Source organism: Eubalaena glacialis, chromosome 14, assembly GCF_028564815.1.
Source record: "Eubalaena glacialis isolate mEubGla1 chromosome 14, mEubGla1.1.hap2.+ XY, whole genome shotgun sequence".
Taxonomy (NCBI): Eukaryota; Metazoa; Chordata; class Mammalia; order Artiodactyla; family Balaenidae; genus Eubalaena; species Eubalaena glacialis.
This window is the reverse complement of record NC_083729.1, coordinates 7,041,176-7,054,585: the sequence shown is the minus strand read 5'-3', so window position 1 is coordinate 7,054,585 and position 13,410 is coordinate 7,041,176. Positions and strand designations below refer to the sequence as shown.

Sequence of the window (13,410 nt, the reverse complement as noted above, 5' to 3'; positions counted from 1 at the left end):
AGGCAGCACCCCCTCCCACTCCCATCCTCCAGGCATCCTCCCCCACGGGGCATTATTCCATCTTCACCTCATCCATTCCACAAATATTTATCCACCTCATTCTTTGTGCCACTCTTCTAGGTCTGGGGAAATGACAGTGTACAGTCTCTCATCTCTCTTAAAACCTACATACTAGTAGTGAGAGACAGTAAACAAACGCCCCCCCACACACAAAAATTTGCAGACAGTGGTTAAGCACAACACAGAAGAATAGCACTGGAGGGGCATACAAAATGATGGGAAGGGAAGAGACATGTGCTATTTTACACGGGTGGTCAGAGAAGCCTCTTTGGGAAAGTGACATCTGAGCAGAGACCTGAATGAAATCAGAGAATAAGTCTTAAGGATCTGGAGAGGAACACCAAGTACATTAGCAGAGTCAACCTGAAGGAACATCAAGGAAGCCAGTGTGGCGAGAGCACCACGGGTGAGGGGAAAGTGTTAAGACATGACAGGAGAGAGTAAGAAACCATATTGCTAAAGGGCTTTGTCGGTCATGATTTGTACTTTAGATTTTCTTCTAAGTATGTAAGAAGTTTCTGGAGAGTTTTAAACAGAAGAGCTACATGATCTCATTTATGGTTTTAAAAGGTTCCTCTGGCTGCTATGAAGAGTGGAGCTGGGGAGGGCACACGGGAGACCACGATTCCAGGTCGACAACGACGGGCACTTGTACTGGAGTGGCAACCCTACAGATGGTGAGAAGTGGCTGGATTCTGGACATATTTTGAAAGCAGAGTCAAAAGGATTTACTGATGGACTGGATGTGAAGTATGAGAAAAAAAGAGAAGACAAGTAGGATTCTAAGGGTTTTGGACTGAGCAACAAGGAGAATGGAGATGCCAGTTACTGAGACAAGGAAGATGGCAGAAGATCAGGTTTGACAAGAGAAATCAAGATATCAGAATTGCACAAGTATAAGATTTTATTAAGCATACAAACAGAAATGTCGAGTAGGTAGCTGAATATAAAAAATCCTATAGTTGAGAGGATGGGCAAGAGATAAGAATTTTAGGGTTGTCAGGATATAACTGGTGTTTAAAGTAAGGAGTGAGGGTAGATTAAAAAAGCAGGATGAGGAATGACCCTGAGAAACTCCAAGCTTTCTTGGGCAAAAACTCTCCAAATTATCCCTCAAAATCCCCTTTTCCAAATCCTGTAAATCCTTTCTTCATTGCATTTATCAGGAACTGAACTTTCCTTTTTCATGGTTGCATTTATTGTCAGCTCCTCCCAGCACACTCTAAGCAGCCTGAGGACAGTCTTGCGCACCACTGCGTCCCCAGAGCTCAGAACAGTCTCTAGCACGGAAGAGGAACCCAATAAATATTTGGTGACAAACGGTCTAGCAGTTCTACTCCTCAGATTTCATCCTAGTGAAATGATTTTAAAAACATGCAAAGATTCTGGGTCAAGGCATGTTGTGGCAACACTGTTTATAATAAGACAAAAATTTCAAACAACCAAGTGACTGGAATAGAAATGTAATTAAATAACTCCATGCAAGGGAGCAGTGCATAACAATTTACACAATGCTTTAGATCAGTGGTTCTCAAGGTACAGTCCCTGGAGCAGGTATATTAGCATCACCTGAGAACTTACTAGCGCTGCAAATTATCGAACCTACCAGTCTGTGGTTTAACAGGCCCTCCAGGTGATTCTGGTGGATGCTAAAGTTTGAAGACTACTGTTTTAAAGGAATATACAAGGACACAGATTTCCATAAAATATTATGTTAAAACCTTCCACATATATTATATATATAACAACATGTAGGGACTTCCAGTTAAGATGGCAAATTGAAAACATACATTAGGCTCTGTTCTGTCCCACTTCAATTATAAAGAAATTTTCAAAAGATATAAATACAAGAACAAATAACATGGAAAAGGAGACAACAGCAATAAAATTTTAAAAGCTGGAAAGCAAATGGATGGATGATTATTGCCTTAGCAGTGCTGAGAAAGCTGGATTCACAGCCAGCAGTAGGGAAAGCCAGAAATCAATCTAATTTTCCCCTGGGGACCTCTAAAGAAAGCTCAGGAATCGGTTAAACCAGGTACCCCTGGAAACTGAGTGAAGTAGGACTAATACTGGGAGGATAGCTTGAAAGTCCGATTAAGAAGAAGTTAGGCACCCAGACTTCTCCCCAAACTCCATGCGGCCAAATGACTGCTCCCCAATCTTGCCAGAAAATTGGAAGTTTCTCCTCTAGAGACAGTAAAACAAAGGGCTCTCTGGGATAGGGCATCAGTCACATACACAGTTGAAGTAGGGGTATCTTACTGAAAACAGGAGGATTAAGTGAACGTTTACATATTGAGTATTGAGACAACCCCCTCCTCCCCTGAGGCCTTTTTCCCACCCAGTTCCCAGAACAGTCAGGGTTACAACCTCCGAATGGAAAATCTGATCAGCTAAGGGGGAAAAAAATTAAAGATGACAATGCTGAAGGTTCACTAAGAAAATAAACCAGAGCAGAGCTGACAAGATTAACCATGGGTACAAAGTTTCAATCCACTTTTCAATCTCCATTCTTAAACAGGACTAGCCTTCTTAAGCTCGCTAAACACTTGAAGAAATCCTCTCATATAAAAAGGCAAGGCCAAAACAAATTTTCAAATCAGTGGGAAATAATATTAATATCCTCAGCAAAATAAGAAAAGATGCTCCACAAAAATGAGGGAGTGAACCAAGAGGGAAGATGAAGGGAGATCAAGGAAATAAGAAATTTAACAAAAGAGAGGTGGCAGAATCCTTGGAATGGTGGTAAAGAGATCCCAAAGACAGCTGGGACACAGGTCTAGAAATACATCATTCTAGATCAGAGCAGCTCAGAAGCTCCAGAAAGTCTATTACAGAAGATGAAATTGACAGAATATCTAAGGAATTGAGAGATTTTCAGAACTGAGGGGAAGTGTGGAGATACATTAGTAATAAATTATAGATTAGTAATAAATAAATAGAAAACTAAACAAATAACAAGACAATTATCAACTCTGGAAAAACCAAAAGATATACAGAAAAAGTAATCATAGTAAGCTATGTGGTTCAGTTCTGAATAGCATTTATACACTTACAATTTAAGCACCAAAACTTGATCCAGTAAAAAATTATATTGGAAAGATAGAGAATGAGAAATTCATAATTGTGTGTTGGTAACGACATGGGGAGGGGGCAGTGAAGGATGAGCGAAAGAGCTAAGGCTTCATCTTCCATAGTGGGAATTTAATTGCTAATGTCCAAAACCGGATATCAAGATGTAGTACTAGAAGCATGCGATAGAGATACGCAGGTTGCAAAAGAGTTGAAAATGAATGCCTCTTGGAAACAGGACATTTCGGGGAGACAATGAACTGCAATTTATTTTTATCTGTTATTTTTGTAATTTATAATAACAAGTCATAAATTTATTTGAATTAACATGCATGTAGAATTCTGATTAAAAAAATTTAAAGAATGAAGAAATAGCTCACATTTTTGCAAAACAAAATAATAAAACTCTTTCCCTTTCTCTTTATATATACATGAATAAAAAACCTGAGCTGGGACAAAGTGAGAGAGTGGCATGGACATATATACACTACCAAATGTAAAATGGATGGCTAGTGGGAAGCTGCTACATAGCACAGGGAGATCAGCTCGATGCTTTGTGACGACCTAGAGGGGTGGGATAGGGAGGATGGGAGTGAGGCCCAGAGGGAGGGGATATGGGGATATATGTATACTTATAGCTGATTCACTTTGTTGTACAACAGAAACTAACACAACATTGTAAAGCAATTATACTCCAATTAAAAAAAAAAAAAAAACCTTTTGGAGTATAGTAGAATACAGTGGCAGTGGTTATTCTGAGGTGATACAATAACTGGTGATTTTATTTTCTTTATGAATATCTGCATTTTTTTGGCCACACCTCGCAGCTTGTGGGCTCTTAGTCCCCCCGACCAGGAATTGAACCCGGGCCACGGCAGTGAAAGTCCTAACCACTAGACCGCCAGGGAATTCCCATGAATATCTCCATTATATAGTTTTGTAATAAGAGTTGTTTTAATAGTTACACTTAATGTAAAAATGAAAATAAGGCTCTAAGGATCATCATTTACTAAAAAACAAACATGCAAACAAAAACCCCTAACATAGGTAAATAATCACGATGCTTTATTTAAAAGGCTTGGATGGGGGTACTTCCCTGGTGGTCCAGTGGGTAAGACTCTGCACGCCCAATGCAGGGGGCCTGGGTTTGATCCCCGGTCAGGGAACTAGATCCTGCATGCATGCCACAACTGAGAGTCTGCATGCTGCAACGAAGATTCTGCGTGCTGCAACTAAGACCCAGCACAGCCAAAATAAGCAAACAAACAAACCAAATAAATAAATATTTTTTTTAAATAAATAAAAGGCTTGGATGGTTTAGAGTCCTAGTCCTCTGGGACTATCTGAGCCAGGCTTGCCTGAAAGCATGGAGAAGGAAACGCCAGAGATTCCATGCTGCCCAATTAGCCTATGATTCTAACTTCTTTGGACACAAAATGTAACTTAACTGATATCTGTGTCACTGTGCAGTCCAACAAGAAATGTAGATATGCTGAAGAAAACAAAACAAAACAAAACAAAACAAATGGGGATATGCTGATAATAGGAATTTTTAATCTTTGGAGGGCAAGGGGCTTGCAAAGAAGCACTCCATACTTCTGATGTGTTTTGTTGAAAATTTTATATAACCATGCTTAATGCAGATTTCAACAATCCCTAACACCAGAGGTTTTGGAAGCTATCTCTCAAAGAACTCTATCAGCACACATCAAGATTCTAGCAATCTATAATAAATTCTTGGTCTGTTCTTTGAGCTCTGTTTTCTACCACTTTTTTTTTTTTTAAAGGAGTGTGGAAACAACTAAAATCATGAATGAATGCTTTCAGGAGGTCTATATCTATAACCTTAAATATATTCCTTATCTACTTTAAATTATGGAATTAAATCAGAAGGTAAGACACCTGTATACACACACATAATATGGTACGTTTTATTCAGCCTGCTATGCTGAGAAACTGGGAGACTTATCTTTGACTCTTGTCTATCTTACCTTATGGCTAAGTTCTGTCATTTCTCTGCTGCAACTTTTCTCCGAAAATTCTGAGCCCACACCTATCTTTATGGAGCTAGAATCCTTTCTGGATCTACTTACTGTTTAGCTCCCTTTAAAAATCACACCAAAAAACTCATGTAGAGACGATGTACCTTTTTAAAAATTGCACTAAGATTTCATTTAGTTTACCTTTCTCCTTGCCATATGATTCAACAAGTCATTCTTCCTTGCTAGTCCAAGTTTCCCTCCTTGGAATATGAAGAGATTAGACTATTTTTAAGATGCATTGCCAGCTTTAAAATTCTAGGTAGCTTGATTCTCATCTTACCTGATTGTGACGCTTTGATGATGGGGAAAGCCTTTTGAGCGTGGACATCAGGCTGAGATTCTGCTCCGCTTTCAACAAAAGAAGGACAGCTCAAGTCACTCAGCAGCTCAGGCTCACTATCCCAGTCTGAATGACTTGGATTATCTTCTAATACCTATTTTGTAAAATAATATAAATTATGACTTTACAGGAATTTACAACATAATTAATTTCCACAAACTTAAACAATTCCTGAGCATCACAAACACCAGAAAAGGAACCCCTCTAGAGACCTGCAGCCGTCTGCCCAGTCCGAGGCTGAAAGACCCTGACTCCCACATGTGCTCCCCAGCATCTCCCGGCAATGCTTCTTGGAGAAGGGCTTCAAACAAGCGTGAGAAAGGAAACAGGCAGACATGTCAGGCCTCCTTCTCTCTGTAACTAACACCTCTCTTGCAGCTCTAGTATCAACACCAATAAAAACATCAAGTGTCAATAATGACTCCAGGCACACTAAGGCTTGACAAGGATATACTATCTCTTACCCTTGTTTAATTTTTCACACATGTATTGTTGAAATGGTGGTCAGAGTGTCCCTAAGAAAGGTCAGCTGGCTGGCTACCTAAAGGCCTCACTGACCGACATTACCTTGGGGAACACATCACAGTCAAAAAGCCATGCTCTCAACCATGCAGGCCAAGAAACTTGATCTTATTATGAGGAGATAAAGCTCATATTAAAGAAACTCACAAGAGAATGAGACAAAAAATTCAGGGACAGGATAATGCTTGTGTCTTCTGTCAAGCACATCCCCTCTGACAGGCGAGCCCACGAGGGGCCAGGCAACCATAAAGCTGGCTGATAAGCGGAGACTCTGAGAAAACCGAAGCAATCCTGAGGAAACTTCCACAGGCTCCCGCAGGCAACCGTCTGCCGGCAGCTCTACCACGCGCTCTGCCCTCTGTCGGATTCTTCTGGTGTGCTGTCCACGCTCCCCTCTAAAGCCAGTGTCTCCCTTTGTGCACTCGATCCCACCCCCTTTCTACTCAAAGATTATCACTCCCTTCTATTCCTTCTCCATCAAGAATTTCTTTTCTCCTGTATCATTCCTATCAGTGCACCATCATGAATTCCACTTGAAGAAAACAATTCCCCTTGACTCCAGCTACAATGCGATGTCTCTGTACTTCTTCGCAGCGAAATGCCCAGAGAGAGCTGTCCAGACTTGCTGTCTGCAGTTCCTCTCCTCTCAGTCCCCCATTCCAGGCGAGGTTTTGGTCCCACTGCCCCGCTCTTCGACTGTCAGCCCGCTCCCTTCCTGACCTGGAGGCAGCATTTCTCCCAGTGGATCACTCCCCTCCTCGTGAATCACTCTGTCCCTTGGTTTCCAGAACGCCCCCTTCACTCCCTAGGCTTTCCTCCCACCTCACCAGTGGCTCCTCAGACTTCTTTGCTGATCCCTCCCTCTTTTATCCCAGACACCATAACCCTGGAGTGGCCCAGAGCTCAGTTCTTGGTCCTCTTCTCTGTCTTCACTCCTCAGGGATGTCATCTGGTCTTGTGGTTTTAAATACCATTTACTACATATATTGCTTTCAATTCTAAAATGCACTCCCATGTCTCCACATTTTAACATCCCTGAAATCAGGATGTATCTTACAATCAGTGGCATGTCATGATTTAATTTGCAGCATTGTCTTTTCTTGGAAGTACTTAAAATAATGGTGCATCTTACAAACAATGGCATTTTAGATTTGATTATAGTGTAAGCTGCCAGCTTCTAAATTTACATCTCCAGCCCAGACCTCTCCTCTGAGTTGAAGATTTGTATATCTGAGGACTTGACATTTCCTCTTGGATGTCCAAAAGCTGTCTCAAACTTACGCCCAAAACTGAACTATCATTATTCCTGCTCCACCTGCTATTTCTTTCCTTATTTATTTATTTATTTATTTATTTTATTTATTTTATTTTTGGCTGCGTTGGGTCTTTGTTGCTACGCACGGGCTTTCTCTAGTTGCGGCGAGCGGGGGCCACTCCTCGTTGCGGTGCGCGGGCCTCTCGTTGCGGTGACCTCTCTCGTTGCGGAGCACGGACCCTAGGCGGGCAGGCTTCAGCAGTTGCGGCACGCAAGCTCAGTAGTTGTGGCTCGCGGGCTCTAGAGCACAGGCTCAGCAGCTGTGGCACACGGGCTTAGTTGCTCCACGGCATGTGGGATCTTCCCGGACCAGGGCTTGAACCCATGACCCCTGCATTGGCAGGCGGATTCTCAACCACTGCGCCACCAGGGAAGCCCCCACCTGCTATTTCTAAACTTCTCGTTCTTAGGACCTATTTCTTTCACTGCTGGGTCACTAAATTCTGCATGTGGCACCTACGAGACCCCAACCAAACAAGGAAACACTGGGCCAAGTTTCTAAGCTCTTAACAAAAGTCTGTCAAATAGATTCAGAATCTCTTCCCAGCCCTGGAGAGTAAGTATCACACATAAAACACATCAAAGCTTACCAAACCCATGTTTCTCAGCAGTGGAATCCTCCCCTACCCCAAATAAAATGATCCATGGCACACTTACAAAGCACTAATAGCAAACTGCTAAAAATCTAACTGCTTTGATGGATGGGGGTGGGGTGGTGAAACACCCAGATGATAACTGAGCTGAATCTTGAAACACCAAGTAAAGGAAGTAGGTGTTCCAAGCAGAAAGAATAATATATGCAAAGAAGTTTTTAATAGTACAATGGTAGAAACTCCTTAAGCTTCTATTTAGAAACTTAGCCACAAATTTCAGATGTCAATGTCTTATTTGGGGTCAATGTCTAGATCAGTGACCCTGTCCTTCTGGACTATAAGGGAAACCTCTTCACTGAAAATCCTCTGACAAGCATCATAAACCCAGGTAAGGTTGAACCTCATCTTCATCACTACCTTTCGCTAGACATGTTTTCTGGTCCCACTTTTCAGATTTGTGACTTACCGTAGTTTTCCTTCTACTGGTATAAACTGGGTTTTTACAATATGCCTGCTTGCTCTTCTGAAGGTAGCGCTTCCAAAAACTATGTAAAACTTCATTCTAAGGTAGAAGGGAAATGAGTGGTGCTTCAGGTTATGATGAAAAATATACTGGCACATCTACACCACAGAATCTCTACTCTCCTGTACTTTACATACTGCTTCCATCTAAATGTATTCTTACCTTTCTTACCTAAATTTCCTTTAGAAGAATGATCATTTCAATGTCAGGTATATGGGAAGCATGGAATAAATTCTTCTTAATCTTAGATTTTAGTTCCTTAAAGTCACCTAGTTGAATCCCTTCCTTTGACAAGTTAAGCAAATTAAGATTCAGAGAAAGAAAGCAACTTACATGTGACTACACTTCCAGTTAGGGGCAAAGCTGCTACTGGGTCCAGTGACCTACTGACACCCCTCCCTCTCACTGCCCCCACCCTCGTCCAAGTGAAAGTAAAACAAAACAAACAAACAAAACAATTTTTCCATTTATTCATCACCTGCTAGGTACAAGGCATCCATAAGCTTTAACACAATCCTGCAAGATAGCTATTATCTCTTATTTTACCACTGAAGAAACTGAGTAACTTTGCCAAAATGACCCAGCCAATAAGTAGAAAAGCCATGAATGGGATTTGGAGTCGGTCCTGATTCCAGAGCCTGTGTTCTGGCTGTGCCATTTAACTGGTCAGGTCTAAACAGTTATACTCATTGGTTAATTTCAGAGAAATTGTTTTCAGGATCAATCCCGATGAAGCAGGTAGAAGGCTACACAGGTATAAACCCTACTGAAGCTATTTGGTGTAACTAACAGAAACCACTTATTGAAAAACACTTATACGTAGGATGACTATGAAGGAGAAACCAGATTCACAAGGCCCAGACTACCAGTGACCTTACCTAACGCGATGACTGCCACGGGTAAGGCTCAGGGTCCACGTAGGCCACGCACTGGCCCCCGGGTCATCCTGCCAGCCTGCCGCAGACACTGGTTTGAACGGCAAAGGCTACTTTACGAATCTCTTCTTGGTGACTTCAGGAGACATTGATCTTTCGCCCTTTTCTTTTTGCTCTTATTTTCATTTATGAGCATATTGCTATACACTGTCGTGTTTACTCACTCCACATATGCATGAAACCCTCTCTCCAGCTAAGCTGAACCCAGCAGCACCAGTGTCACCTGGAAACTTGTTAGAACTGCAAATCCTTGGGCCCTACTCCAGACCTACTTAATCAGAAACCCTGGAATGAGGTCAAGCAATCTGTGTTTTAACAAGCCTTTTAGGTGATTCTGATACACACACACTCAAGTTTAAAAACCACTGGTTTAATGTATCACTCCACAAAGTGCATTCTCTGGAACTCAAGGCCCGATGGATGCTGCCCACACACATACATGCCAAAGGATTTTGCTCTCAAATTGTGAAGACTGCATACTACAACCCCTAGGAAATTAAAAAGCACATTAACACATAAAAAGCACCAATAAGTGGGCAAAGTTATTTGTTTTACTTTAACCCAGTGTTTCCTAAACACCTGAAGACTAAAACCTTATTTTCTTTTGGATATATTGCTTATTTCTATCCTGTAGAACACACTTTGGGAATTGCTGGTCTAGTAAAAGGATTAAAGCAAAATCATGAGAAAAATGATTCTTTCTAGTAGGCCTAATGTTATTACTGGTAGCCCTCCTTAGGATCACTCTAAATCTACTGTTCTTCAAACAACAAAATGTAAAGCTAACATCTAGGCACAAATGGACTTACCTTTAACTCTGGGCCTACTCCAAGGGTCTGTAAGGCTTTTGCTTGTTGATAAAGTATGTGCTGAAAACCTTCACACACATACCAATCCCAGCCTTTCTCTAAATGACAAATGACAGGTTTCAGATATTTGCATTCCTAACTTACTAAATGTAATGCTGCTACATAGTTACAATTGTGTTTTATACACTTCAACTGGAATTTTTTCGTACCCCTGAGTAGAGTTTCCATTCTTATACTCTCTTGCTTCCCATCTGGCAAATCTGTACATAAATGCTAAAGCTAAACATCATTTTTATAATTTATCAGATTTTAAATATTTTAAATTATCTGTAATTTTTCTGAAATGTTAATGTCAGAGACAGAAAAATGAATAGTCACCACATTAAAAAAGTGAAGTAAGTTTTATAAATGTACACTGTCCTGAACAATGCCCAGCAGAATCCTAAATGAAAGGATACGCAACACTCAGCCACTGCTTCTATGACTCCTCTGTTCCAACTCAAATGGAAAGGGAACAATGAGTATTTGGAGAATGAATGAACAAAAGTGAAGATGTGAAGCTCCAAGATCGCAGGAAAGGGCCATAAGAACATACGAAGAAAATAAACTGCACAACGGCATTCTCCTTTTCTCAAGATGGTTCTAGGTTCTGGGGTGAAACTGAAAGCAAGGAAACTAAGATTTATTGAGCTCAGCCTAGTTACCAGGTATTTTGAGTAGGTTATTTTCTTCCAACCTCAAAACAACCTTGAGAGATTGTGACGAGAACTGCCACTACAATGGACAAAGCTACACGTTTAAATAAAACTACCAGTTGAAGAGAATGTTAAAATCTGTTAAGACCCTTATGTTTTACCCCTCCCTACTGTACAAATACTGTAACTCTTTGAAAAATATGTTATGAGTGCACAGCTTCTGAAGTCTGTTACCATGACTCCAAGAGGTTCTCTCCCCTCAGAATGTCACAGGACTCCTATGCCCCTCCCTTACCTCAAATGTCACAAGGCCTCCCCACCCCTGCTGACTAACGCACTTTCTGGAAAGGGTCTTAGCTTGTATAGGAGTAAAATAGGAAGCCTGTAATTTTGACGCTTTCCAAAGGTGAGGGAGTTTAAACTCTCCAAGCTCTATCCATGTGTGCTCTCTGCTTCCTGCACACCGCTCTGACAAACTGATAAAGTCGTATTTTAAATTCTCAGTCTGGGTTCCTATTCTATATAATAAATGGTATTACATTCTCACTTTACAGATGAAGAAACAACTAAGGACAAAGAGGTTGAATATAAGACTCAACATTTAATTTGAAGCACCTGACGTTCCTTCAGCAATTTAAGTTTAAAATATACAATTTTAACTATTAGATAGGTCAAGTCCAAATTAATCAGGTTTTACTCTAATAAAATTTAATTAAAATTAATCAGGTTTAGCCTAATAAAAATAGTCACTACTAAAGGTTAAACAGGAACATGAATTGGCATTTAGGCAGTCTCTCTGTTATTCATCTAAGAACAGCAATGTATTTCATATAGATATTTCATTAACATTTATATATATATTTCATGGGTGTATCCTTAAAGCTACCTCAGATAGAAGAGTCCACCATTACCATTAGCCTAGTTTCAAACCTGAGAATCTGGCCCTAGGCAATTAGTCACAGAAATAAAAAGCATCAGCTAAACTTAACCTCAGATTCTTCTCAATAATGGTTAATTATTATGTACTCACTGGATTAATGAAATAGATTACCTTTCAAAGCACACCCATGCTGAGGTTATTTTAAGGGAAAATAATTTTCCCTATTTTAAAAGGGTGTGTTCAAAATTCAGTGTGAGAAATGGATTTCTGAAAGCTGAATAGCATGTTTAACTTGCCTAACCTGACAACTCCACAGCTGATTCATTTCAGAAAATAAGCATTTTTCTTTAAAAGCACAGAAAATCATATAATAGATAACAGATATAAAACAGAAAAACATATACTAACAGACAAAAAGAAATATGCTACCTTTGCTATTATTATTTTTTGCATAATAGTTGCTCCACTGGAAAATCAAGTCATTAACAATAAGCAGAATAAAAAATGGACATGTTTTAAGACATCTGCTTCCAATTTTACCATCAATAATTATCCACTCTAATTCTACTTTGTATTACCTGCTTAAAATTCTGGCAACTTCTTTAGAATCTATTTAAAATTCCATTCCACATCCCCAAATCATGAAAGTGAAAACATGATTGAAAAATGCTAAGCACATATGACGAAAGAGCTTACCAAGTTTTCGTTTTCTTTTAAGTCCCCGGTTGATGGCTTGTATTTTAGTATTAGGAATAGCCCCAGTGTTTATAACTTCCCTAGATCTCTGCAGGAAATAGAAGCAGACCATTAAAAAGACCATAAAAAGATAGTTTTACATCTCCTTAAATATACTGCCAAGCATGCTCTGGGATGTATAATGAACCAGATTGTGAGTGCCAGGACCAATGATGGTAATATTTTGGGAAAATTAGATAAAGTGTAACATTCTGGTTAGCCTTTATATTGCTTTCTGATTCAAAATTTCTCAGTACCTAAAACTGTGCCAGGAACACAGTAAACACTAAATAAATGTATGTCAAATGAATAAACTTTTATTTTAAATCAATTTTTAATTGTTTGAAACCAATCATAAAGTCAAATTTATTCACTTTTTTCTCTATCCAAAACATACTTTGAAATTAAAATAACTTCTGTATTCACTGTAGTCAGCAATGCCTAAGCTACATACAGATTAGTTTCATCCTACTTTTCTATGTGTTTGAATAATACTCTAAAACAGCTTTATTTATGAAATTATAAAAGTGCTACTTTTATTCTTAATCAAACCTATAGGATTTTAGAATGACTAAATGCTGAGTACAGTTCATCCCAAAGTCTTCAATTCCAAGTTCTCTCAAGGGCTGGTACCTAAGATTCTGGTTCTCTCACAACCAAAATATAAAAGAATTAGGTCTAAATGATGGGGAAAAGGTGAAGATTTTTAACCAACAGGGAACATTTATATATTTGTCCAAATTTAGAGATTTGGAATGAAATTTATATTCAACTTTCACTAAGAACAAAAGAAATGTCTCTAACAGGATTTTTGGAATACATCCTCTCTTGTTAAAGAAACCACTTTCAAAGCAGTTCTGGTGGACTGGGTTGGCCACACTGAGAA

The 13,410-nt window shown here is 39.7% G+C and overlaps 1 protein-coding gene across 3 annotated transcripts in view; it reads right to left on the bottom strand.

Annotated features, from left to right (window-relative positions):
• TAF1B (TATA-box binding protein associated factor, RNA polymerase I subunit B) overlaps window positions 1-13,410 on the bottom strand; it is a 56,368-nt gene that overhangs the window by 38,934 nt on the left and 4,024 nt on the right. Inside the window, exons 3-6 of one of the 3 annotated variants that reach the window (XM_061211047.1) lie at window positions 12,486-12,573; window positions 10,215-10,312; window positions 8,414-8,509; window positions 5,458-5,611 (exon numbers count right to left, since the gene is read on the bottom strand). In XM_061211047.1, coding sequence (XP_061067030.1) covers window positions 5,458-5,611; window positions 8,414-8,509; window positions 10,215-10,312; window positions 12,486-12,573 — 436 coding nt within the window. Of the gene's footprint in view, window positions 1-5,457; window positions 5,612-8,413; window positions 8,510-10,214; window positions 10,313-12,485; window positions 12,574-13,410 lie in introns of those variants that run through there. The other 2 variants (XM_061211048.1, XM_061211049.1) reach the window with 2 other exon arrangements.